This window comes from Akebia trifoliata, chromosome 6, assembly GCF_017979445.1.
Source record: "Akebia trifoliata isolate Shusen 1 chromosome 6, ASM1797944v1, whole genome shotgun sequence".
NCBI lineage: Eukaryota > Viridiplantae > Streptophyta > Magnoliopsida > Ranunculales > Lardizabalaceae > Akebia > Akebia trifoliata.
In genome coordinates this window covers 4,329,701-4,356,738 of record NC_141380.1, presented here as the reverse complement: position 1 = coordinate 4,356,738, position 27,038 = coordinate 4,329,701, and the positions used below count along the sequence as shown (strand labels likewise).

General features: G+C 35.1%; 1 protein-coding gene across 2 annotated transcripts; it reads right to left on the bottom strand.

Moving 5' to 3' along the window:
• Nucleotides 1–1,250: 1,250 nt before the first annotated feature.
• Nucleotides 1,251–26,767, bottom strand: SEC8 (subunit of exocyst complex 8). Of its 2 annotated transcripts, none has more exons than XM_086445224.1 (27): nt 26,617–26,767; nt 26,126–26,201; nt 24,481–24,693; nt 22,540–22,713; nt 22,008–22,112; nt 21,645–21,754; nt 18,549–18,728; nt 17,113–17,290; nt 16,888–16,994; nt 14,677–14,984; nt 14,424–14,587; nt 14,171–14,286; nt 13,031–13,101; nt 11,642–11,772; nt 11,487–11,536; nt 9,895–9,995; nt 8,437–8,549; nt 8,156–8,263; nt 7,339–7,536; nt 6,964–7,049; nt 5,712–5,904; nt 5,518–5,595; nt 4,311–4,412; nt 4,068–4,142; nt 2,842–2,937; nt 1,687–1,736; nt 1,251–1,601 (listed from the first exon to the last, which is right to left on the bottom strand). In XM_086445224.1, the coding sequence occupies exons 2-27, from the start codon at nt 26,165–26,167 to the stop codon at nt 1,514–1,516; spliced, it is 3,237 nt and encodes a 1,078-aa protein (XP_086301350.1). In that variant the 5' UTR covers nt 26,168–26,201; nt 26,617–26,767; the 3' UTR covers nt 1,251–1,513. The 2 variants fall into 2 exon arrangements, with proteins under 2 accessions (XP_086301350.1, XP_086301351.1); XM_086445225.1 differs by having other exon boundaries at nt 26,493–26,629.
• Nucleotides 26,768–27,038: the final 271 nt, after the last annotated feature.

Genomic DNA, 27,038 nt, shown 5'->3' with positions numbered 1-27,038 from the left:
TTCTACACTCTCAGCCCTTTTTATTGAGCCACTTGAGAATACATCATGGATTTTGGGAGCATCACAAATATTCAAAGAGGCTGCAGATTCTCGAGTGTTAGATTGTTAAAAAAGTTCAATCTTGCTTTTTTATTTTATTTTATTTTAATTAAATTAAATAATGGGGAAATTATCATCGAAGTCATATCTATGGGTGGCTGTACTATCATTAAACAATCCCAAAACAGTGTTTTCTATTAATTCAAAGTCTTTGTAGACGTTCCTACTTACTACTCGGTCGATCAATCCTCATTGCTTCTTTATCTTGTGGAATCTGCAATGTGGATGTTAATCTGATTCAAGTTTTTATTAGTTTATACATGACCAAATCATTCAATCGGTTTTCTATTCAAAGTTGCTGATGATTTCTGATTCTATTTCTCTCAAATCATTTAGTTATTACATCTCAACATTCTCATCTCTACCTCAATCAATCTGTAATGTTTATTGATGGCCCTACATTTAAACTCCATAAAACACAATCTCATTAACCTCAGATAAAAAAAAAAAAATTATTTCATTTTGATTGTGGTGCATTACTGTCAAATTAGATAGACGCTTTAGGGTATTAAGAAAAAAGAAGGAACGGTCTCTGCAACATTAGACCATTCAGACAACTTTGATCAAGTGCACTGCAACATTATACCATTCACACAATCCCTTAGTGTACATATAAGAGGGAGTTTTGACTGCTAAATTATCCTACTTAAATCAGTGACTGAAAATGCAACCATTTGAGCACTTGATTGAAATCTGAATTTTTATTATGAGAAAATTCCCACCCAAAGATATAACTTAAATCATCTTTTTTTTTCCTCCTATGGCATGGGCCACACGTGCCGTCCCATCCCACCCAGCGTGTGTACAGCATTAAATAGCCACCTACTTTCAATTGAAGGGGAAATGTTTCTACTAAAGAGAATAGGTTTGGGGATGGTATCCATCATGCTTGACTGAAGTTTATTTTCTTTTTTCCTATCATGTATGAGACAATTCTCCCATCTTTTTACAGATGATACAACTTAAATTCATATAAAAAAAGAATATTTCTGTTTGGAGCAACTAACAACTCTAGACTCTAACAAAATACTCAAAACTCATCCCTCCCCTTCCCCTTCCCCTTCCCTTCAACAATATGTTCCACACAGCCAAAGCACCTTCGTAATGTTACATCAAAAACCAAAAACTGGTTCATAAGCCAGGTTGAAAGATTTAACATAAAATGATAAATCAGATTAATAAATATAATTAAAGAAAAAAAAGAATTACCATTCAGCTCATGTTGATCATGATAAACATACAAATTAACTACATCACAGGTGGCACATGTAAGAGAACAGTTTCCGCAAAAGCAGCCTGCTGCTTGTCCCACCATCTTTACACACTGTAGCATCATCTCCCTAAGAATCCTCGATGTTGGAAACAGGCTCACACGATTAATGCTACATTGCAGATCAATCAACCTTTGAAAAGGTTAATGGGATAGAATCTCAGACACCCGCACCTCTGCATCAGCTGGGATTTCTCTACCTGGGACCTTGACCTTTAGAAGACTAGAATACCTGTCAAAATCCATTATGTGTCTTGTTATACAAACTAATTCTGGATTCACGCAATAAAACAAAAGGTCCAACTGCATTAACTTACTCTGCAGCTGTGAACAAGTACTCGTGCTCAGTAATGAAGGCAAGCAAGGCCTGCAAACATGAAGGAACTGTGATCTTTGAAAATGACCCAAGGAGAATAAAATGCAAGTCGGATTAATGCTTGATGATTTATGATGGTTCTCTCGTTTTTATTTCCGGCATCTTTGTGCATCTCTGTTTTATCTATTAATTCTCTCATTACTTACCATAGAAAGTACTTTCCTCCGTGGTTAAAAATTTTTGTTTCAAATTCCCCAAGATGGAATGAAATATTTCGAAACTTTCCAAAACATTCACCAAAATCAGTATTTTAGTGATAAATGTTATGAAAACATATAAATGTTTTAAGATACAAAATGAACCACACAACAGTTTATGTTAAATAACTCTCGTTTGATACACACCAATAACTATTGATATGCTTAGAATACACTAAGATCATAAAGTATACTGTTTCGATAAAATATCAAGTACATACAAAATGTACACATTAATTAGAGAAAACTTCGATGTCATAATACAAACCAAGACTTTAATTTCATCTCAAGATAATGTTTCTATCAACAAAAGAAACCTTAAGCATAGCTTGGTTGAACTAAGATCGTTAAGCATGGGCATTGCCTAACAGATAGAAATCAAAGGATAATTATTTTGGTTTCCTATGGGTGTAAAATAAAATTGAAGTTGTTCAACTACCCAATTCCCTCAGGTATAGAACACAATATTTTAATGTACAATGATCAAAGATAGTAAGAAACCTACTTAGCAAGATTGGTCTAGGGCAGCATTAACAGAGTTGCCTTGACATCTCTTGAACAGATTATTTAGTGAATGTTAAGCTTGAGTGCTTGACTAAATAGATAGATTCAAAGGATAATTGCTGATGCACATTCAAAGGACAATTGTTGATGCATTATTGTCCTTCAAATATATGTTTTCCAAACAATCAAACCTTGTGTTTTTTTTGCAATGTATCTAAACACATTGGATTGTAATTTATTTATTTATTTTTTTTTTTAAAGAATCTTGGAAAAATTGCATAAAAGTTGATTTTTATGGTTGCTAAAAATATTTTGGATTTTGGAATGTTTCGACCAAAACATTTTGAGATAGACCGAAACATGCTTAAACAATACAAATTTTGAACCATGAGTACCTCAAATGGCAGGTTCAAAAGTTCATAGTAAGTCCGTACGCGATCTAATCTCTGTTGAACGGCCTCACTGTTGATTGATGGGATGGCTGCCAGGGCCTGCAACATGAAGGCAAGTTAAAACAAACTAGTCTATTAGGAAAGGAACAATAAATTAGGAGATGAGCATAAAATACAAGACTTTGTGAGTCTGCACTTCTCGTCAAATGTTGTGATTTATGTTGCTCTACCAACCCTACATGTGCACAACCAAGTCCCTGACCAAAAAAGGAGTTGTGTGGGCTTTAACTGTATTTTTCACTAATTTACATTTAGCCTGCTTTGTGCAATCTAAGTAGTACACAATCCAAGGTTCTATAACATGGAACATATTGAGAGCTTACCACCATTTTACTAGAAATCATTTCTTACTTAGCTTACTAACATGTCCAAGGCATGAAATACTCCTCAACCCTATCTAAAAAGAACACTGCAATTTTAAAATTCTCGCTGAGTTGGGCACTTATTGACACATGCACACGGCCCAACATGTATCCTAACATGTGAGGAAATGGGATCCTTCATTTAATTATTTTTTTGACTATGAAATGAATTCTGAAAGTGGATAGGACTAAATCCATCCTCGATATACTGATTTATTAGGTTAAATAATGCCATGGTTTCATATTAGAAACCTAATTTTATTTTTATTTTTGAAAAATAAATAAATAAATTTCATTAAAAGGTGGTCGAGAAGACCAATCAAGGAACAAAGAACAAGAAAATAAAACGACAAACACAAAATTATTAGATTACAATACGTGTGTATGGAAATGGCGGCAATTCAACTTTTCAGAAGTGTCATGTCAAACATCTTACATCCGAGTCAGACAACGACACACATGTCTATGACCTTGTCACAGCCTATATATGGTGGAAAAAATCTGACTTGGCTCCAGTTTAGTGACAATTGTGAGAGGCTTCTTCTTGTTACATTGAATTATAGCTATGAGACCTGCATAGTTACTTTATTCATAAAAGTTCAGTAGATATGTTTTTCTTTCAGGAGAAACCAAGTGTGTATACTCAATTTTGCAACCTCTCAACTTGGTTTTGTCTCGAAGTTCAGTGGATCTTAGAAAGTTCGATCGAGCATAATTTTCTTAAAGAAAGGAAGTAGTGACATCATTCCAACCATTTAGAGACATCAAAGTAAGAATATCAAAATAAGCTCCTGCAAATAACAAAACCTGTTCCAACGCAATGGAATTTCGGCAGATCTGCTGAACCCCAAAAAGGTTGATCGATTTCATGCTAGACAAAGCCTGTTTAGACATTTCAAATTTCTCTCATGAGTAGCGAACAATGTTAAATGATAGATTCATCTATAGATATAAGTAAAACATGCACTAAAAAAATAAAAATAAAGAAAATAGCAGCCTGAAAAGATCTCATATGTTCTGCAAAAATGTAGACCAAGTGCACATGCTAACCTTGATTGAAGCATTCGCTGCAATGCTACATATTCCACCAAATATATAATTCCGCTTAATTTCAGCAACAAAAGGTGCCATCTCCTCATCCCTACGCGTTATCTATTAGTACAGAAAAAGAAGAATCATAAAATTCCATACTCAAAGAGCCTCCATCCATATTTATTGAAAGCAGATATGAACAAATTTTCAATAATAGATGATGTGGCTCTTGAAAATTTTAATGGAGGTAGACAACTTGTACAAGAAAATCGCATTTGTAACTTCATTAAGCCAAATGAAAAAGTATGCACCAAAAACACATACATCACAGTACGATGGTGTAACTAGAATGAGCAAGGTGGAATTAAGGAGCAGTGTCAAAAAGGTCCTATGTTTATGACGAGGGTATAAAGTGTGTCAGTCAGTGTTTAGGAATAACAGTGTCTTTGCTGATTGTAAAGCATTCTCAAAGTGAAATTTTTTGTTACTCTACATGGGCATTTTTGCCAACATTATGTAATTACTATAGGCATCTTTGTCACACTTGCATGGTGAGCATGGATTCTGACATGAGCATTTATTGCACCCTGGCCACGATTGGATTGAGAAAGAATGCACATTTAAGTGTATTTATATTATCGATAAAAAAATGTATATTTATATTTTTTTAATGACTATTGATTATTATGTTGGTTCAGCGAGAATTATGGTGCAAAAGCAAAGTTCAGGAATTTTCACTGAAATCAGGTATTTTAACTAAATGCCATTGTAGTGCTGCGTACAACATAATCCCCTAACTGTGATCAGTTGGTTTAGTGGAACCCCCTAACCTAGGAAATAAAACTTGACATTGGACAACAATGAACATAGTCCTTCTCAATAGGAAGGTACCCAATATTAAATGCACATTCCAGCCACTGGTGCATTAAATTTAAAAAAGACTAGGATTCACACAATCAGTACTTGTGAAGAATTTCCAATATCCAGGCATAGCTCATCCACCGAATCGAAAGAAATGAATTTCCACTTTTCCAGTGGTGCTCATGCCTACTCTCATCCAATAACAAATTAAGATCTAGTTGAAATTTCACTCCTCTATAAGTCTACAATCATTAAGAAGCATTAACAAAAGCTCTTGGAAGGACCAAAATATCAGATGTTCATTCTGCAGGGATTACAATTTGACCTGTTCCGCATAAAAAAGCAAAATAAAATAAAATCTGACCTGTGCTGTAAGTGAAATAATGAAATCATCTGGCTCTTCTGCATCTTGATCCTCCAAGTACTCCCTACTGATCATTTCCTGTGAATAAAAAAATACTCTGTAAATATTGTTATTTCTGTTGCAAAACTCATATTTTAGAATCCTATTTCCAACAGCACAAAAAATATATAAATAGTAATTGAAATGTCACAAACCTGCATATGGAAAATTGTCTCTAACTGCATCTCTACGCGTAGAACCTTGAGACAATCAACTGCCAATTTCCTATATTCATCAGCAAATGATGCAAGATCCCTGGTAGGTGCACTGCTGGTTCGTGTATGGCGATGAACTTTATTCCGGGCCTCTTCTGCTTGGGTTGAAGACCTTAGGGATGTTCTTCCAAGCCTATATCATTGCATGAAAAAGTGTAAATGTACGAACAATCCAGAATAATGTGTTTCCGTGACTCCAAAATGTCCAACAAGAATAACCACTTTCATCCAAAGCAACAACGTTTTATGGTCTATGAGGCACAAAGTTCTGTTTCACAAGAATTAAACTGTATAGAGTGACGTCATATCACATCTTATGTGTTTTAGTATAAAAGGAGATCACAGAGTAAATGAAAGTTTCCTACTATCCCAACAGGGTAAAATTCTTGAATCATACCCAAATGTGTCTTTAGAATGTTCCTGAAATAGAATTTTCAGAGATAGTAGTGTTGAAAACTCCAAAGAAATTCTTATTGTTGATTGGATTGCTATGTTTTAATCCTTGTAACAATGACAGGCTCGAGGTAAAGCATTTCTAAAATAAAGAATTTTATGGGAGATGGTGAAAGCACTCAACAAAAATGTAAACTGAGGTAGAACTAAAGCATGCCGGGTGAATGGACTTGTTTGATTTACCTTTGATTAAGATTAAGATTCAATAACCAGTTCATGATTCATAGCCTCTAGACCATTCTTAATTGTTCATATCGAAGTACACACTTAGAGTATGAGTGACTCCAAGCAGAGGCGAATTTACAGTGGGGGCACTAGCCCCCACAAGAATTTTCAAAGTATATGGATTAATGAGGTATTGCGACATTGTGACAGATAAAAAAAATCCACCGCTATTGCCCCCATAATTTTTTTCCACTCTTAGTTCCCCCACAAATTTTTTTTCTACTCTTAGTTGCCCCCACATGGGCAAAATCCTGGCTCCGCCACTGACTCCAAGTAGCAAAAAAGTAGAGTTGAACTGGATTCCCAGTGAATTCACACAGAATGAGTTCTAACCTAGTCACACATCTTAAACCATAATTTAATAGCTGTTGTGAGAATAAGAAAATAATCATCTAGAACACATTCTTAATCAGAGAATATTTTAAAAAGAAGAAAGTAACCACAAAATGATCAGTCTTCATGGAAGCAGACTCCAAAATGCAATGTTAAAACTTTTTCAGATGAGGGCCCTTGCCTTTCAATGGAGTCCGCCACATATTCCAATGAATCACTAAGGGACGCCAGCAAAATGAGTTTGTTATCATCACGAATTAGATTCTCCTGCACAAGAAACAAGGACGCAAAGAAAAGAGAGATGATCAGACATCCTGATGAATTTTACTTAAGAGCAATTAGCCGGGAAAGGCTGATTTTTTTCAAAAATTTAAATCTTACAAACTACTTGTAGAATGCTTAAAATTTATAAACTGGTTCTTAAATAAAAACAGTGCAAATTATCACCCAACAATTCAGTATTGATCTTAGTTGCAGCTATTAGAATATCTATGCCAAAACCGTTGCAGTAATCAATATTTTAATGCAATCTCTTTACGAGACATAATGCAAGTACCTGCTTGATTGGCCGCAGACTCAACAACAAATCACTCATTTCTATCTCAACTTCAACGGTTTCAGCATCAGTAGCATTGTTTTCCAGCATTGGCTGACCAGACGAATTTGGTAAACACGCACTTGCTGGATCAAGTCGCATCAAACCCTCCACATCCTGCCTCCCAATGAGCATATAACTCTGCTTTTCAAGAACTGCCTGGAAAAGTATCAACTAGATAGTTAATAAACATGGCACAAGGCAACTCCACAATATGAATTTAGTGCATTATCGTATGTTAAAAAAATTAAGAACTCCCTTCCCAGGACATCCTTATTTCTATATTGATATTTTTTTCCTGGTGAAAATTTTTTAGAGAGTTCTATGGTATCTTTTCTTTTTTTTTTTGGAACCAGTCCCATCTCCCCAGGTGTGGCTCTTATTTTGATTGTGTTTTTACTCACCCTGAATTTCTGGTTGGTTTTCTTGACTGCCTCTATATAAATAATTTACTAATAAAAAAAAAAGGTGGTCAAAATTTCAACATCAAATCTTTGGAACAGCACAAACCAAAAAGGCATCCTAAATTTTTTGAAATTTCGTGAAATTGAAAACCTACAACACCTATAAAACCTGACACCTAATCACCTATAACACAAGATGGATATGAACATAAAAAAGATGCAATAAGAATCATGGGCATCTGTATATTTATGAAGACAGGTATCAAATATTTGCTTGAAAATATAAAAATCTGGAAAAGATAATTTCGATGCAACAGGGGAAAGGGATACTCTAACTGCCATAATAGAAAAAAGAAATAGGGAAACATCCATGCCTCCATGTATGATGTCCGACATCTTTCATACGTCCGCTCAAGGAAAGTTTGGACATACTTCACAAGATCAACAGCATATTTAGGCATTGCTTGTGCCCAACCAAGCACCTAAGGTCAATAATAAAGTATTGGTTCAGTTGTCAGAAAATGTTGCAGTAAGGATAACAAAGGAAAAGAAGAACAAGAAAAACTTTAGTGCGTAGATATATTCATCCTGCATAACCAAACTTATCCGAGACATTCCCTGAAGAATGAAAATTTCATGAAATTAGGAATTTTACCTCTTTTGCTAGGAAGTCAATAGCCAGAAGACCTTGTAAGACGGGACGTCCCTTCTCAATCGATGGATTATAAGTTGAAGCAGTGTGTGCTCGTGGTCTAAATGCTGCTGGGCCTATAGAGTAAACCTTTGGAAGTTAGTGTCAGCATTTGGTAACTAGCAATTGAGACCATGAAGGAGACAAAATTCAAAAGCCTAACTACCCTACATTGCAAACGTACTATCCAATCGTGCTATGTGCAAGCTTTAAATTTATCTCTGGTTTTGTCACCATAAGCTCAAAAATCATAAAGTACCAACCAAAATGGTATTATATAGTATATACAGCCAAGAATTTTTTTTTTATTTATAGGAAAACAATTTTAGTAAAAGGAGATCGAGATGACCAACTGCAAGAATAGCCAAGAAAATTTTGAGATGAACCAAAACAAATGTAACACTGGAAACCTCCAAAAAAGGAGATGGTAAAATATTTTAAACGCTGCATTGCAAATGTAACTTGGGCATGCATAACCAAGTCACATGTGGAACCCAAGATCATGATAAGAAATTTTTTTGCATTACTGATTATTATTGAACTACATTTATTTTTGTTCGTAACTAGAGTTAGTAACTTAACCGTACTTTTGTTTTGCAGTCCTTTAATTGTTGCATTGTGGGTAAGTCACCAATTATTATACAATCTATACTTGATTGACACCCAGTTATGCATACTTCAAATATAGTAGATGTGAATCCTTTGATTATTCAGTCCATGCTAAGTCCTTTTTTTTAAATTTTTGATAGGTAATTGAGACGAAAAAGAAAGGGAAGGCCCTCATTGACAATGCAAAGGATAGTAGGCAACAAAAACCAAGCTCATACTAGCGGAACCTAGGTACAATTTTTTCCGACTCAAAATAAAATCCTCACATGCATCCCCTTGAACTTCCCAAGGATCGATGAACAATAGAAAAGTGTGGATTTAACAAGATGCATGGTTATAGGTAAACTAGAAACGAAGTTGTTTTCTTTCCATATAACCCAACAAGTCAAGGAAGGAAACGATCTCCAAAGAATGCCAAACCAAGGCTGAAGGCCTCCAAAAACTACTATCATAAGCACTCGAAAACACTAGGCACATGGTATTGACATATTGTTTGCATGAGTTTGTTGAAACCATTTAGCTCATACAAGGAATGCAACAGCAGAAAAGGCCCATAGATATAACAATCACTTGAATTATGAAAAAAAGTATCTAAAAATTCTTTTTTTTTTAAGTCAATTGTGTTAATTGGTTGGTGAGCAGTGAGTAAAGTCAGATTTCCCTGGCTTAAATTTAAGAGTATTGAAAGCTTGCATGTTTGGCAATAGAGGCACTTATTAGCATAAAGTGATCATGCTTAATCCAAAATGAATGCAAACACATTCTATCAACAACTATCAACATATCTAGTGCAGTTCTGAAGAAAGAACTAACTTGATATAGCTTGTTGTACGCCTTTTCGATAATCTACAAACATCGTAGGCAAGAAATGATCCTTCAGAAAATTCTCCACAAAAGCCAGCAACCCATCATTCCTGTTAAAATTTTGAAGTCCAGAATAAAAAAACCACATTAACATGGCACTGACATAAATAAAGACAGAGGTGCAATACCCATGATATATGCAATCACTGAAATTGAGGGACCAAGGAAAAAAAAAGAAGTTGAGTGGGCTTGAAGGAAATTGTACACACACACACGCACACACACAAAAATAAAAAGTATCAAGCCAAGTTTGATAAGGAAGTTGTACAAATTTCAATGCAATTTAAAGGAGATCATACATTATAAACTAAATATAAGAAAACAACTTAAACAGGAATATCAATGCCAAAGTGATTTTCTAACCAACAAATTCAAATGCCACTTAAAAGGAAAGCGCACAACAAAAACTACAGAAGAAAACCTGAAGAAGACATGTCTACGGCAAGGCAATTAGACAAGTATTAAAACCAAAATTCCATGAAGTAATTCTGAAGCTCAAAACTAGGATATTGAGACACTTAACAATTAGACTGTAATTGTGAAAAGGTTGGAAGATTTGGTGGAAGAAGGTGATAGCCCTGTAGATTCATTTCCATGGTTCGATCCTTCTCAGTAAAACGCATCGAGTCCGAATTCTGATCTCTTTTACACAACAAAGGGGGACCACCCTCTAAGCCTAAGTATTCCTCAACGACTGATAGCATGTATTTACTATCATAAAATATTTCATCATTCAAGAAACTTGCAGAATCTCCTTTCAAAACACAATCTTGAAATGCTTCCAACAAGTGCACAATTGTAGGCCAAGAAGTCCTTTCTGCTGCCATTCACTGGTTCTGCTGCAATCCTTCGTAGACTAAATCTTTCTAATAGATTATTAATACACTAATTTATTAATTTTTCAAACATACAAGTATGGTCTTATGTTAGAATATACTTCAATTTATTTATGGTGATTAAAATGTTTCTATGACTTTACATACAGTTCTTACCTTATTTTTCTTTTAAGGAAAAAACTTCTGAGAGTTCATGTATCTAAAATATAATATTGTACTAGATGTACATGGACGTGTCAAAGTTTCAGACTTCTCAAAGATGCCATGTCGGACACCTCATAACCATGGTGAGCACCAACACACGTCTACATCCTTGTTACATAGCTTTCAGCCAATTTCCACATTATGGAAATTCATGCATCCCAGAAACAGAAACAGAACTGACCAGTAGAACAAAGTAGTGGACAGGTATAAGCCTCATACCATGTTATTTACTTCTGTGAATGGTCAGTGGACACTTAAAAAGATAAAGACAAGACTTATATTTCAAATTCTAGGATAAGAGAGAGGCTGTAGGGGGAAAACCATTCTTTAACATCTCATTTCACTCAATTCAAAAACTGCTTGGAATGACAAAGGCATGAGAAAGAAAAAGAAGGAAAAAAACATAACTTGGAATGCAAAATATCCATGATAATTCATGCTTCAATGTTACTAACATGCACTTAAAAGAAGAAGAAAATGGTAAAAGAGGTGCAAGCGTACCCAAGCTGAGAATACTTCTGAGGCAGCAAAGATGCAACTTTATCAGTAAACTGCAGATTTCACATGTCAGAAAAGGTAAAATAAATTATTATGTGCACATATAATTAATTGATTTAAAACCAAAGATATATTATAGTACAAAAATAGTAATAAACCTGAAGCACAGGTCGGTATATAGATGCAGCTAGATAAATTCCTTGCTCAGGAAGGACGGCTGCAGTCCCATAACCTTCCTGAAGTACATTTGGACCCCTCCTGCTCCATCCTTGGCGAATGAGATCAACTCCTGGGATGAAAAGATTGAATGTCAAACCAAAACAAAAAGTTTCTTGAGGTATAGTCGAGAGCAATTAAGAATGAGATGGGAGGGAAGACAATACAATGATTTTTAAAGAAGATTTAAATAATAATTTTGAGATCCCATTGGTTAGAAAGGCAGGCCCATTCTCTCATGACTGAAAAGAACCTACTAACGAAAACAATCCTTACCCAAATTACACTAAAATCTTAGTTTAATACATGTAAAATTTTAACATAATTTCCACAAAATATTTTCATTGCCATAAGGTCTGACATGATATTTAACCAACAGTTTCTTTTTCTATACATATCAGTGGAAATCACTATTCATTTCGCGAATTTGGTGAGTAGTAAATTGTGACTGAAATTATCAAACTATTTATGTAAAAATATAAAAACAACAATAATACTACTACTAACAATAAAAATAAATCAATTAATAGTCTAAATCAATTAAAATTGGTTATGTTTTCGTGGTATCTTATTTCGATGTGTTCTAAGAATATCAGTACATTCATATGAGCATGCACATTATCGTACATGTTCTAATAAGTTGAATATATTAGTAATGAATTCATGTATAATGTATGAATATAGTACCTAATAGTTTGTTCATTAAGCAGGTGTTTTACATGTTAAGGTGTATGAAGTTAATGTGATTCTCGATTTCATGTAGAATATTGTTATTTATTTTATTTTATTTTATCTTGGGCTGTCAAATACTTGGGCTTACTTGTAGTGGAACATTGTTATTTATTATATGTTAATGACTTATAAATGCGTTTTAATGTCTTTTTTTAATCTTTCTCACAGTTTCAATATAAAATTCATAAATAGTTCCATCATTTTCTGAAAATTGTATCAATTTCCATACTGATCGAAATATATCCATTTCCAGGCTGATCGGAACATGGTTTTTAAACTCGTCCGAGACCGAGACGTATCGCCTGAGTTAACTCGGTATCAAAGCTGAACGAGACCAACTCACAAAGTGATTTTTTTTACCGAGTTTTATGTCTCACGTTATATTTTTTGAGTTATCTCACGAGATGTCTCAAATGTATCGGAAAACTCGTCCGAGACGACTCGGTATCGGAGCTGAACGAGACGAGACGCAATACCGAGTTTAAAAACCATGGATCGGAAACGAAATTTAAAACCTTGGTTTCCCAAATGAAGATATATTGTGTTCTTAATAATAAAGAATAAAACAGCAAATTCTCATACAATTTCTAGTGCAGTACCTTGGTTGGGGATGGAAATTGTTGCATCGGTAAAGCGAAATGCAAAAGTAAGACCATCTTCTGAGCCATCCCTGCAACTTAACAAAAATTCTAAATGAAATCAATCTACAACTATATAACTCAACTCGTGAATGGTATTTTTTCTAGTGGAATGGTGACAAAGTAGTCGACAAATTATTACAAACTAAATGGAGAAGAGATCATCATCGTCATATAAGACAAGACAAAAGAACCTGCACACAAATGGTTTTTCTATGCATATCTTCAATTGTAATTGACATTAAAATGTAAATTTGTCATTGTAAAGCCCATTACATGAATCACATTTAATCTAATCTATAGGTTGCCTTCAAAATTTGCAGATGCCGTTACTTCAAGCTGAATCAAGTAGCAAACTAAAAGAGGATTGGTTTAGCATAACTAACACAGGTCCCATTTTGATTCATTAGTTCAAATTGATGGCAAAGTTTCACATAGGATGAGCAAATCAGAAAATATAGTTTCTCCACAGTTCCTTACTCTCAAGGGAACAGTCATCGAAAAAGGTTCTAATTGGCAACAAGAGACTTTCAGTGGTAGGATGAAGGTGAAATGATAAAAAGGGGAATTCTTTGAGGACCCGAACACACTCTTCAAGAGATCATTATTACTATCCTTGACCTTGTTTTTTGTTCTTTGGTCTAAAGTGTTTAAGGAGTTTAAGGGAATCTTTTTCAAAGACTTTTGTTAAGATAGGAGAGGCTTTGTAGCAAGCATGAGAACAAGGTCAATGATGGGTTGGGTGAGCCGCTTCTTGCTTCTGCCCATTTTTGGCTTTCCTGCTTCAGCCGAAAGCTCCTCAGGTCTTTACAAATGTTAATTTGAACAAAAAAAAAAAATTCTGTTTTGAGCACCAAAAGCGATAGAAGCACTCTCCAAACTGGTTCCCAAATGCTAATGTATTTGAAAACAGCACATCAAATGTTGCAAGTGAGCGTTGGGGTAAGAAACTGCAAAGAACATTTTATTGTGTGCAAATACCAACACAATCATCCATTATAGAGAAGAACCCATGCACATGAATCCCAATAATCTCATTAATATCGTCAAGCGCTTACATTTTAATTGCAATTATGACCCTTCTAAAAAGTAAAAACTTGCCTCTTTTCCTTGGAAGGGGCCTTGTTTGCAAGTCTAGCTGTTTGTACAGCAGCATCAGCAGATGCAGCTTCTGGTGTGGCTCGCAGAATCTCACATATTAGTTGTTGGCATTCACTCTTTTGCATACAAATAAAGAAACAAATATCAAACAAAAGAGAACTTCACAAAAACAGGTGACCTATGAAATTTTCATGTCTACACACAAAGTTTTAGAACAGAAAAAAAATTAAAAAAAACTAATTAAATAAGATACCTGTAAAACAGTCAAGGAAAAGCCCACACTGTAGCCTCCAGTTAATTGAGATGCTTCAGGGTCAGGGTTCCAGTTTATGTCTCCATTCATCGATTTTGGTGTGGTCATGTCACTTTGTTGTGCTGCTTTAGACTCCAGAAGCTCGCCAACAATAACATGGTTCTCTAGACGTATAAAGGTTGTGAAGATTAAATCAGGAAAGGAAAATGAAAAATAAAAAATAAAAAATGGCTAATATGCCATGCTATCTTACCAAGTACTCGAACAATAGTGTCTAATAATGAGTCAAGAAGTTCTTTGGCTGCAGCTTGTGCTGCTCCCGTAGGAGCCATCACTGGGGAGACTGGACTAACAGCCAATAGTGCCCCAGCCAGTAAAATCCCATTCGGACGCTTCTGCCTCTGCACCTGGTAGCTTTCCAACTGTCCTTTCAAATAATGTAAACCTGGACTAGCAGTTCTGGAAGCCCGACCAATTCCAGGCCGAGATGAATTTACAATGGATGCATGGGCTTTAATTTTGGATGTGATAATCTCATGAATAGTAGGTCGCAATCTTTGGCTGCTCAACCATGAAAACATTAAGGTTAAAGACTCACCCATACAAAAAGACTCCAAAATAGAAACAAATTAAACTGTGTAATCAATCCAATAATTGGGAATTTTCTGGTACAACAAGGACATTAAAATCCATTAAGCCCTAATCATAAGAAGATTATCTATAAAAGATGATGCAATGCATCCACATAACACCATCAATGCATCTTATTCGTTTAAAACTACGAGATAATGGCACAGCACACTGACACTCAAATTCAGTAATACAAGTATATAGCATGCCAACACTTTTTTAGAAGTTGAGGAGTCTAATTACCAGTGTCCGTGCTTAGCAACACCCATCCCTTTTAACCTAACTATGAATATTAATTCTCAGCAGTTCAAGTTGGACCACAACAGATACCAGTCAAAATATTGCTAGCACGCTTCACCAACTCATTTCACTTGAAACAATCAAACTAACATGCTATGTAACAAGAGAGCTCTCCAATCAAATATAAGCCAAAAAAAAGGTGATTGAACTCCCTTTCACCACTAATATTAAGGGTGGAAATAAGGGCTCTGGGTTGAAATAGTTGAGATTGCACACACCATGCACAAGAAAGCACAAGCATCTCCCACAATGCCAAGTCAAACACTGCACATGACACAAAACTCGTTGTGTGCAGGTACAGAATATTGCGAATTATTCACTGGTGTCCCCCGGCTCAACCTAGGTAAACGATGGAAAGCAGACCACGGAAACATCCTAATAGTACCACGGTAATGGACTACTTTTGACAATGGCCACCACTAAATCAACTAGAGTCCAGCGCCATAAACAACTAGACATAGGGTAGACTACTTGTGAATTGCTTTGCTCATTTAGAAATACAGGGGCATACGAGCATTCCATGTTCGCAAAGAGGGGGAAACAAGAAATAGAAAATACCAGCTGAATAACCACACATCATCTTTTCTTTTATGTTAGTGGTGAGCTGGTGATTTCAGTCTTATTTTATTAATAAGTATAAATTTATTGAAAAGCAGGAGGCTAAGACTTACCTAATTACAAGAGAAAAATCAGTAACTAACTTGGGACCAATCACGTAAGGTCCCTTTAAATACAAAATCTTCAACAACAACAAAAAATACACCTGAAATTCATCGAACAGATGCGCAAAAAAATATCAGACCTAATACGCTAATGACCAATTCCTGAAGTGATTGTTCATTCCCTTCAAAGGTTCTATTCCTTTCCTTCCGGGTCCCCCAACATACTGCAAAAGGAATTAGGGCCCAAAATTCTCTCTGTGCAAGAAGGCCTTGATTTGCCAACTTTGAAATAGACACAAAGTCAAATTCTTCAACTCAAATTTAACTTCTGTCGAAGGTATTAAATTTCGGGTAACCATGGGTCAATTATTAATTGGTTTCTTAAACTAGTTCAGAACTGATTGAAAGATGAGTCTAGTATGGCTCTGGCGAGATGTATAGAACTAACTCATCAATGTCGGACTCGATAAGCAACAATTTGCTACAAAGATTAGGGACATGAATTCCCTACTGCTACTAGTTATGTTTAAGAATGATAAGTTCTACCTGGGTAGAGAGACCTTTTTAATACAACCATCAATAGAAAGTCAGTAACTAGGGTGTAAAGAGCAGATAGGGGTGGCAAAACTTCAAGTGAAGAGTAGCATTTTTTATCAATTAGTAACAATAAAATTTACCAAAGAAAATGAATCAATAGGAAAACAATCACAGGGAAACCTCAAAGTATTATTAAAATTGAAGGGAAAGAGAATACTAGGACCATCATCCCCTAACTTGTCAAATTCTTCACGTAATTCACTTTTTGGAGGAAATTATGCTAAAATCATGCTTCAAACGAAATCCAAAATTGCGTCAGCCAGACAATATTATACCATATCATAGCACCAGCAGCTGCAACCTTGCCAAGCATGCAGAGGCACTCCACCAAGGTCTGTAAATACTTCACATGGAGGGTAGCATCACTCTTTTTCATTGCTTCCTGCAATTAAATTTAGAAACCGAAAATTCAGATCATAATACAGAACAACCTCACCTCAAAGTTAACATCAGAAAATACTATGTACATTTCCTATTTTTCTAGGATATGGAGATCATACAAGAAATTCATTTGGAGTGGAATATGCAAGCCAGGTAGGAATTTGACGGGAAACAATTTTTATTTCCTTTAGATTGCCATCACCACCATTAACCCTCACTGATGCTGTATAGCCCTCCGAGGCAGCTCCATCAAATACTTCAACAGCACTGTCTTCGTCATGACCATCAAACGAAGAACTGCAAACAACACTCAAATTAAACAAAGCTCGTTTAACATAATGAAAACAAAACGTCAGAGAGTTATCCAACAAGCAACTAAAACAAGGTCAAGTATGTGTGAAAACATCAGTACATACGTAAAGGTTCTGTTTTTCTTTCAAAAATAATTTATTCCAAGGAGAGAAAAAATGAAGATATACCACATGCCATATATAACACAATCAAAAGGATGAATGAAATTGTAAACGGACTCTATAACAAAATTATCAAGGCTAATATTAGTAATCATGGTTTACAAAAGATCTATCAATAAAAAAATCATGGTTTACAAAAGAACAATGCTGTTGGAATTTCTCCAAAATGCCAAAAAAAAGGAATTAGAATGTTTCTCCAACAGAAAATTACTAGAACTACACCTAACAAATTAAGGTTAGAAACCTACCAAAGAGCATAGCAAATGCCAACAAGAACTGGATAACAAACCGCAACTTAAATGGTAATTCCACCATTCATTGTAACAACCAACAAGTAAATCTTAATGATCTACGGTACCACTTATAACAATATGCTAGCACAAAGATTGCAAAAATGCTATCCCAGTAAATTTACCTGCAAATACTTCCAAGAATGGGCAGAACATGAAGAGACCATGTCAAAAATTTAACAATAGTCTAGAAGAGCGGCACAACCGAAAAAAAAAATCAGAATCTAAGATTTCGGCTAGAGTAGAAACTGAAAAACAGGAGAATGAGGAAAAAAGTTGTGATATCTCTTCAGAAGGTCATTCAAAGCTTTCTCATCCAGTCTTTTCATGTTCTGCCTAGTTTGCATTGTTAGTCTTAATTCTTCAATTGTTCAAAATTACAACATTGAAGATTGCAGAATGAGAGGAGTCTATAAGAATAAATAGTCTTAAATATTCCATGTGTCAAGTCAATAAACACCTATGGGTTCCACAAAAATTGTGAGACACCATAACGGAGTGCTAAAACTTTTTGTTTTTTAAACCTTTAGACAAAAGGAAGAGATTCAGAAAATGAAAGGCATAATTAGTTCCAAATGCAGCCTAAGCATACATGTTTGATCAAACAAGATAAATCTAAGACACTAGATTACTGCAGATTTTCAAGTAGCTGGTCAAGTATTCGACATGCAAGTCCTATATAAGTGCACTCAACATGTTCATTCATGGAAAGGTAGGAAGTGATATAAAAAACATCAATTGGTGAATAACAGATAACAAAATGGACACACTAAGAAAGCTGTCCAATCCTACCCCCCATCAACAGAACCCTGCCGGTGAAATCCATCTCCAAGCCCTAGAACACCAAGCTGGTTGTCACCTTTCAGCGATCTAGTTCGTCGAGACAGTGATTGTGAATTGTTCATAGAAAAAGAAACAGCTGTGGTGGTTGGCATTTCATCATCCCTTTCATCTATGCTCGCTGTAGCTGAGCTGCAGAAGATAATTGATTCAACAACAATAAAGTTAATGAAATACTTGAAAATGCAAAATATAAAAAGATTTACGAGGAAAGAGCTTCCAATAAGGATGACAACAATGGGAAAGTGGATGATAAACACAAAAATCTAGAGTCTTAGTGGTTTGAACTTTGAACTGTCTCAAATATAAGAAAAGTATGAATTACAGATCAACAAAAACAGTTTTTCTAGGCCTTACAGAAATTGTGATCAGCAGATTCTAATAGACCTGATCAGAGTGTGGATTCTCACAGAGAAAAGACCAAGTTGCATGGTGAGTAAGCAATATCAATGCAGAAATTTTCTACAATGACAAAGACAAATAAAAATAAATAAAAAAAGAACAAAAAAGAAGAGAAATACCCCGAGTTCAAAGTAGTCACTCTTGTCATTTCATTTTCATTCGTGTTTTTCATGCCAAAAAAGTTTGAGTGCCTCCAGTTCTGATACCATTGTAAAGGTATCTGATTACTGGACCCATAGATAGTCCACTACAACTAGACAACCTTGATGATTTGTATCTCAATGAGGAGGAGGGGTACAATGAAGCTGAAACTAAAGCGTCACAAGTAGCTATAATCGTCATCGAAGCCTTATCCCAAAAATTTGGGGTCGGCTGAATGAACCATGTGCCTCCATTCAATTCTATATGAAGTAATATATTTTGTTATTGCAACTTTGCAAGTGTATTTATATTCACTCTTATTACCTTTTGAGTTTTCTTCTTTTTTAGAACCTTCAACTTGCATGTTACTTCAAACTATGTCTGTAATCAATCTCTGTTTTTTTTTTTTTTATATAAGTGTAATATATTAATAAAAGGGGGGAAACAAAATACAAGGAGGCCGAGATGGCCTCTAAAAAGTAACAAAACAAGGAAAAGAAAAAAGTCAAAGATCACATAAAGAATTCCATCTAAAAACGAAGTCTTCAAAAGTTATCCCCGGAAAATCTATGTTTTGTTTTGACCAAAGGTACAACAGGCCCAAGATCTCCAGGAAACCGCCGTAAGAGCTTCTTCTCTTACTATTGAACACCCTACTATATCTCTCGGTCCATACCCCCCAAGCAATAGCCGATGGAAGCATCACCCAAAGGAATCTTTTTCTGGATGAAAAGGCATTACTGTCCCACTCTTCAAACAACAAGGAGAACTTACGAGAAAAGACCCAATTAATTCGAAATACATCAAGGAAAAATGACCAAATATTATAAGAGTAAGAGCAATGAATTAAGATATGATCAACAGACAAAGTGGACAACAATTTGGAGTAATCAAGTTATCCATCGTAAGAATCCTCCCAAGTGATACCAACCAAACAAAAAAGCAGATTTTAGAGGGAACTGATTTGGACCAAATAAGGGACCTCAAAGAGGATCGCTCATCCAAAGGGAGAGTGACCTATGTAATCAATCTCTGTTGCACACGACCAAGCCATCCAAATCAACTTTCATTTAGTTTAATGCCTACTAAGGTTATTCCTACATTTTCATGAATATGTTTATTTCCAATTTTATCTTTTTTGTCTTTCCACTCATCCATCCCAACATCCTCATCTCTTCTATACTTAATCTAACATGTTGCTTCTTATTTCCCAAATTATACACAATAAAGCATAGCTCGTCGTACTGTTTTCCCATAATTCTATAAAGCTCTTCTTTTAATTGTATAGGGATGCATCAAGCATATAACACTCAAGAATTACAAGTCCACTTTAACCATCAAATTCTAATTTGGTGGGTAACATATTCCACAATCTTTACATCCTTATGTATAATTGAACCAAGGTAACAAAAATGGTTGTTTTAAGGTATTTCATACTCATCAAGTTTAATCAAACATTCCTCTTTGTGGATACCACTTTCTCCCCTTATATCAGGTAACGACACGTGTTCCTCAGGATGATGTAAATACCTCACAAGCATTCCTCGAGGTAAAGGACACAATGCGAGCTGCAACAACCCCAGGCATCCCCTGACAAGGTTTTGGTAAGCTCATTGCTAACGACCTACCTTGAGACATGATCATAGACCAGATCAGATGAGTAGGGTAGAATAGAACGATCAAATTCCCCATTGCTCTATCATTTCAAAGATCAAGAAGCACCTCTCTCTCCTTCTCCATCTTCTCTACCCTTGACCTAGGGCTTCTCACTCAGACGATAACCAACATCCAAGAATTTCGTATCTTTTTTAATCATAGGACGAAAATTAGATATTCTACTAGCAAAATACCAGTTCGGCGGAATAGAAAATGAAAATTAGCTCATAAACTAGAACCAGCTCGATCTAAATCTTAAAGACATTAAAAAAAAAAAGACCTCTTTCAACTCAAATCCCTCCCTCTTGACCCACCAGCATTGAATGAAACACCACTCATCATTTATCAAAAGGAGTAGAGTTAAGACTATTTTTTGTCAAAAGAGCCCAAAATAAATATCTACTGACATGAGGCCAGGCATTTTGCTGACTGACGTCTCAAGATGTAAGCCTCAAGGCATAAAGTGTAAGTCGTACATGGCGTTTTTATATAAATAGCATACTATATAGGAAAATTAATATTGATAAATATAAAATCAACGTAATTTTCAGAGTTATCTTCAATATAATGAGTTTTCTTGAGAATTCAACTCAAGGAATGACTTCCTGAAATAGATTGCCCAACATACTTCATGATGATTTTATTATACGAGGTCTGATGCTTCATGTCTCATTGATATGGTGTCTCCCATCAGATTTGGTCTGCTGATGGTATTCATCCCTATTTGCTAATCTCTGTACCACTTGCAAATTTATTTCTCATTTTCTTCAAGTTAAATTTTCTTCCCTACAACACAAGATTCAAAAAAGATACTATAATAATACAAAACTAGAAATGAGATAGAATTACCTATAATCACCCTTATTGTAAAGATGGCTATGCAAATCCTCCAAAACTTTATAAAATAGAACGCCACGCAATTTTGTTAGTTCAGATCGAACATCTTGCAAAGCCCCAACCTAAACAACAAAACACAAAACCATGATATGAGAGAGATGGAAAAGGAAAGAAATGAAAAGAAAGAAGCCAAGAAAAAATACCAAAAAGGTCCTGATAGTAATGAAATTTTCTAATAATAAAAAAACTGAAAGAAATTTCATGTGAAATGATAATACAACCCCTAGCTATCACTGTCCATTCGACATCAATTCTTGTGAGTTTGTAATGATACAAGAATAGGATGATCATAAGTGAAAAAAAAAAAAAACTAACCGCCTGAAGGCCCTCCCTCTCAAGCATCAATGTTGACTGGACATGCAGTTGAACAGCAGCATAAAACTGCTTTTCGGTAATGAGCTTTTCAATTCGAGCTGGAACCTGAACCACGTTCAGAAAGCATATGAGGATTCACCTTCAAATCGACCGAGGGTATAGCAAAGAAACAGCTTCCAACTTAACACTTGAGCACCAAGAAATTGTTAATGTTGGGATGCAAGTTAATTTATTGGGTTCCTGTTGATATATTAACACATGTATCTTTTCTTTCTCAATAAATTTCCTTTTCCTTACCAAGAAGAACATTAAAAACAGAGGAAATTTCTTTTAGGCTGAATTAGGATCCAGTTAAAACCAAAACTGATATATATTTCAGTGAGTCTCATTATGCTAAAGTGGTTGAAAATATATTTCCTTCATTCTCATCCAAAAGAGTTGAGACATATTTACTGCCTGGAATGTGAATATACCAAAACTTGAACATACTATAGGGCTATAGGCTGATGGACAAAACATGGAATATAAAAACCTTGGCAACACCCTCGATTTGATCCAGCAGTGAGATTATGTGGCGCAATGTAACCGACCGGTACCATAACTGATGCAACTGCTTATTGCGGGAACCAAGAAGCTTCTTTGCCTCTGCTAAATCAACCTTTAAGACAGCTATGCTTTCAGCTGATTCACTGAACAACCGCAAGATCTGGAGGGAAAAATATGGTACAAGAATGTTAATAGTTGTCTTTCCCCATCAGAAAAGATATTTAACACTAAGCTTGGCAGATTCAAATTAAAATAAATAAACGGATGAATATATAGAGCAGAAGACCTACTACTAGCATGGATACCGAATATAAACTAACGCCAGGGTAAGAATACTAAAATCACTCGTACAACAAAAACAAAGGCTTGTTCCATAGATTTGTGATCAGTTAACCGAATCCTGTTCCTCATGCTAGACTACAACAAAGCATGCCACTTTGTAATACAGCATATACCAGCATAGTGTCAATACGAGATACTGTACATATACATTCAACAAAGAATAGTAAATAATTATACATATAAAGAATAGCATATAATATTATTAAGTTTCAATCAATGAGTATCTCTTGCATGGGTTAGGATTGAACTATGAATAGTTTTCTCAGAATCTATAATCTGTAAATGCAGAGCACCTAGGCAAAAGGATTAAGTCTGCTCAATAAGTGGAGCAAAGGCCAATATCACATTTTTTTTTTTTTTCTATTTTTGGACAGAAGAGTACTGCCTCTTAGGAATGTGGAGGACACCAACAACACCACCGGGTGGCACATGTCCCTAATGCAGCTCATGAAGCCAGCTTCGATTCCTTGTAGAAACCCCAAGGACCAGACCCCCTCAAACTCTTAGTAGCCTCCATGAATGAGGACCAATCAGTTAAATAACAAAAAGAATATTACATGAAACAAAATAAGGGTCAGGGGAAGAGCTTTTTGTTTGTTGTTTTTTTTGTGAGGCCATCTCATCCTCCATTAATAAAATCACTTTATTTATCCAAAAAATAATAAAAATAAAAATAAGAGTCCACCCACTCTCCATTTTTTGTTTTTGCTAAGCTTTTCTCTCTTTTTTTTTTTTTTTATTTTTATTTTTATTTTTATTTTTTATGTGATGCTTGACCCCTTAGCTATGTGTCATGGATTTTGCCTCTTCGTGTTTAGCACCCATGTGACACTTGAGCTTATCCCCCAATGTCACCTCCCAATGAGTCCCAGGAGTTCACTCTCCAAGGCACTCGCACACTCAAAAACAATTGAGATGTGAAAAATAAGAATTTGTCTTACTGTCAACTCTAAGTGGTTTGGGAATCACCAAAGGATTGATACAGAATTTGACAGGACATTAACATTACTTCCATTTTCTAAAATTTTGTCTCAGATAAATCTAGCATTATTCCGGCACATCTGACTTTAGAACTTTCCCATGGCATACAGGACTATACACAAATCTTATAATACAGTAAAGAAGCTATCTAAATTCCTCCACACTCTCTAGACTAATCTATACTTCTTTAGCGCCTTCTACATAGCACATTCATTAAGATTACATTCATATTCAGGAAGATTTCTATATAGTTATCCAAATTCTGGCTCATAATCAATGTTCAAAAAGTTGTTGGAATCCTTGTATTGTTTTCACCAAATTGCATTCCTCAAAATGCAACTTAAGTCATTTAAAAGGTAACTCAGATAGTCATTTTGAATTGACAGTACACAAGCAAATAAATATAAATAAATCCAATGCACATATCAAATTCAACTATGTACAAAGAACAAACAGTAACCACATTTAATTACACGCATTCAAAGAAAATCACAATATCATTTTCCATAACCAGCCACTTAAAACTCTAGATAGAGAAGTGATGAAATTTCTAGAAAATGTGGATGAAGACATAAACAATTCAAGGGACGTGATAATCACGAACTTGGGAATAATTTTGAATTGCTTTGTTGAAGCCGCCATGATATGCATGAACAACTTCATCCACAACTTCCTCAATGACTTCACTTTGTTCCTTCAGGAATTGGGCTTCTCCATCACGATCCTCTGATCTCAAAATCTGTACAACATGAGGTAATGAATCAAATCGTGCTGCTGCCCAGCTATCATCAATTCTTGAAAGTTCTTCCCTCAGATACTGCATTGACCAACAAATAAAAATAAAATAATGAGAAACAGGTCATATAGAAGACCAAATGTCTTATATTTAGTGATTGACCAACTACAGTCTACAAAAATAAACATCCTTACCACAGAAATTAATGTAGTTTATATGAAGCATATGGACATGGAGAATTATCTCCATTTGAAAGGCTAACAATCTATCAAAATAATTAAATTATATTGAAATTGTTGAAAAGATATATAGCATGGATTTCATCTATGTTACCTGGATACGTGTAGAATACTTCGACATTATGTGTAAATTTCATATTCCTTCCATGTCAAGGTCGTATCCTTGGCGTACATGGGTGGATAGAATGAAATCCTTTAAAGGAAAAGCTTAACTAAAACCAACTGAAACCAAATTATATAAAAAAAATTCCCCCATTTAATTTTGCAACATATGCTGCTTGATCTCCTATGCAAAGACTAACTTCCATAGAAAACAATTTGAACTTTTGATATATATGCCATGAAAAAAATTGAACTCAAATGAATGGTTGATTCTACTAATTAACCGTTAGCGATCCAAGAGTGGGTCATGGTGGTGACCCAACTCCATTAATATCAAGAACTTTCTCAATTATTTCAGAAAGAAAATGGTGTGATCTATGCTGGAAAAAAAGAAGCAAGTAACTAAGGCAATTGGGACACAACATCTGAAAAAATGTCTGTGAAGACTTCCTTGTAACAAGGAGATAAAGACTAGCAGAATGCGAATAGGATTTTCAAAGTAACCTACTTTACACAACTACCAAACAAAAGGGGACGGTATAGAGCACCCTAAAAAGGTACTCGGAGGCAACATAGGAATGCAATATTAAACTAAACATCTTTCAAACCCAAACAGCTCCGATACTTAACAAGGGGTTTTTTTTTTTTTGATGGGAAAACTGGAGTTGAACCCACGACCTCAAAGTTGTTTTGCAATGCATCAAACCAACTGAGTTATGGGCCTAAGCCCCAATTACGAGATTATTAATTTTGCACTAAGGCCATTATTCAAGCAGGGACATTTTTATCAATTTTAATAGGGTTACTATTCAATCGCACCCGATCTCATGTCTCTAGGGAGCAACCCGGGGTGCTGAACAACTGCTCCACGACCGGGGCAGTTGTTATTAGCTTATATAGAAGATTAACTGACAGAGTTTCTACATATTTTAATCTCTAAAATTCAGATTTTATAGGAGAGGGAAGAGATAACCCAAATGTAATTAAGATTCCAGCCTAATTAATGAAAAAGATGAAATTATGACCGTCACAGTACCAGCTACAATCAATCTATAGTAAAGATATTGAGTTCCCCAAAAGAATGGTAAAATGTGCATTTTTAGACTCCAATTTTAATCTAAAAATTATCCAAAACTTACAATTTTGTAACAAATAATGACGTAGATACTTACAGATTTTTCTGGCGAAACAGGCAATCCATCGAAAATACCCATATCGAGCTGATCACCACCACTTCAAATCATAAAACTGCACGACAATAACAGTATATGTTGTAAATCAGTCCAAGTTACAAAAGAAAAACGTGAACAGAATTTCTGAAGCAGATGCTATTCAGCTCGTACATCTCATGCAAACCCTAGATCCCATTAAAAAACAAACCATCCTCAAAATCTGAACTTGAATTGGATTAATGCATTGATAATCGATCCAAAATAGAAATTCTAACGACTAAGGACCCAAAAAAACGAAATTATAACTTGGTTTTAGAAGTAACCTAGATCCAGACGAGATGAAAAAATGCAAAAATGAAAAAAATACCAATATTTGCGGGATCTTGGCGTGAGAGCTTTGAAAACCGGATCTAATAAAAAATTTGGAGAGATTGATCGAAGAGATGTTGAGATAAAAATTGAAAATTGATGTGAGAGAGAGATTAATGTACCTTTGGATTCTTGTGGATCGAAATTCGGAAACTTATGCAAGAGATAGAGAGAGAGTCGCCACCTGGGAAAGTAAGACGAAGGGGACGAGACAAAACTATAGGAAACTACCATTCCACCTTCAATGAAGTCCTCGTCATCTCAAGAATTTTTACTGTAAAAGTACTGATATCACGTGATTTGCACGTGGAATTCTTATGATTAACTCTCGTGGAGTGGACCTTAAATACGATGCGAAGATGGGTTGAGGTAAATGGTGGGGTCTTACACCCCTTTTTTCTTTTTTACTTTATGATCTTAACTTTAAAATTACTATCCGCACACATTTATTAAATATATTTTAATCTAAATTGCTTATTTCATCAATCTATAGACATCAAATCATTTTTCTTTTTCTTCTTCATCTTCATTGCATCTAGAAAGA

Coding starts and splice junctions, on each gene's coding strand:
- SEC8 (XM_086445224.1), bottom strand. CDS start 26,167: ATGGGTATTTTCGATGGATTGCCTGTTTCGCCAGAAAAATCT. Junction 14,287..14,423: donor TTTCCTTGACTGTTTTACAG/GTATCTTATTTA, acceptor TGTATGCAAAAG/AGTGAATGCCAACAACTAAT. Junction 7,050..7,338: donor GTCTGCGGCCAATCAAGCAG/GTACTTGCATTA, acceptor TTTCTTGTGCAG/GAGAATCTAATTCGTGATGA.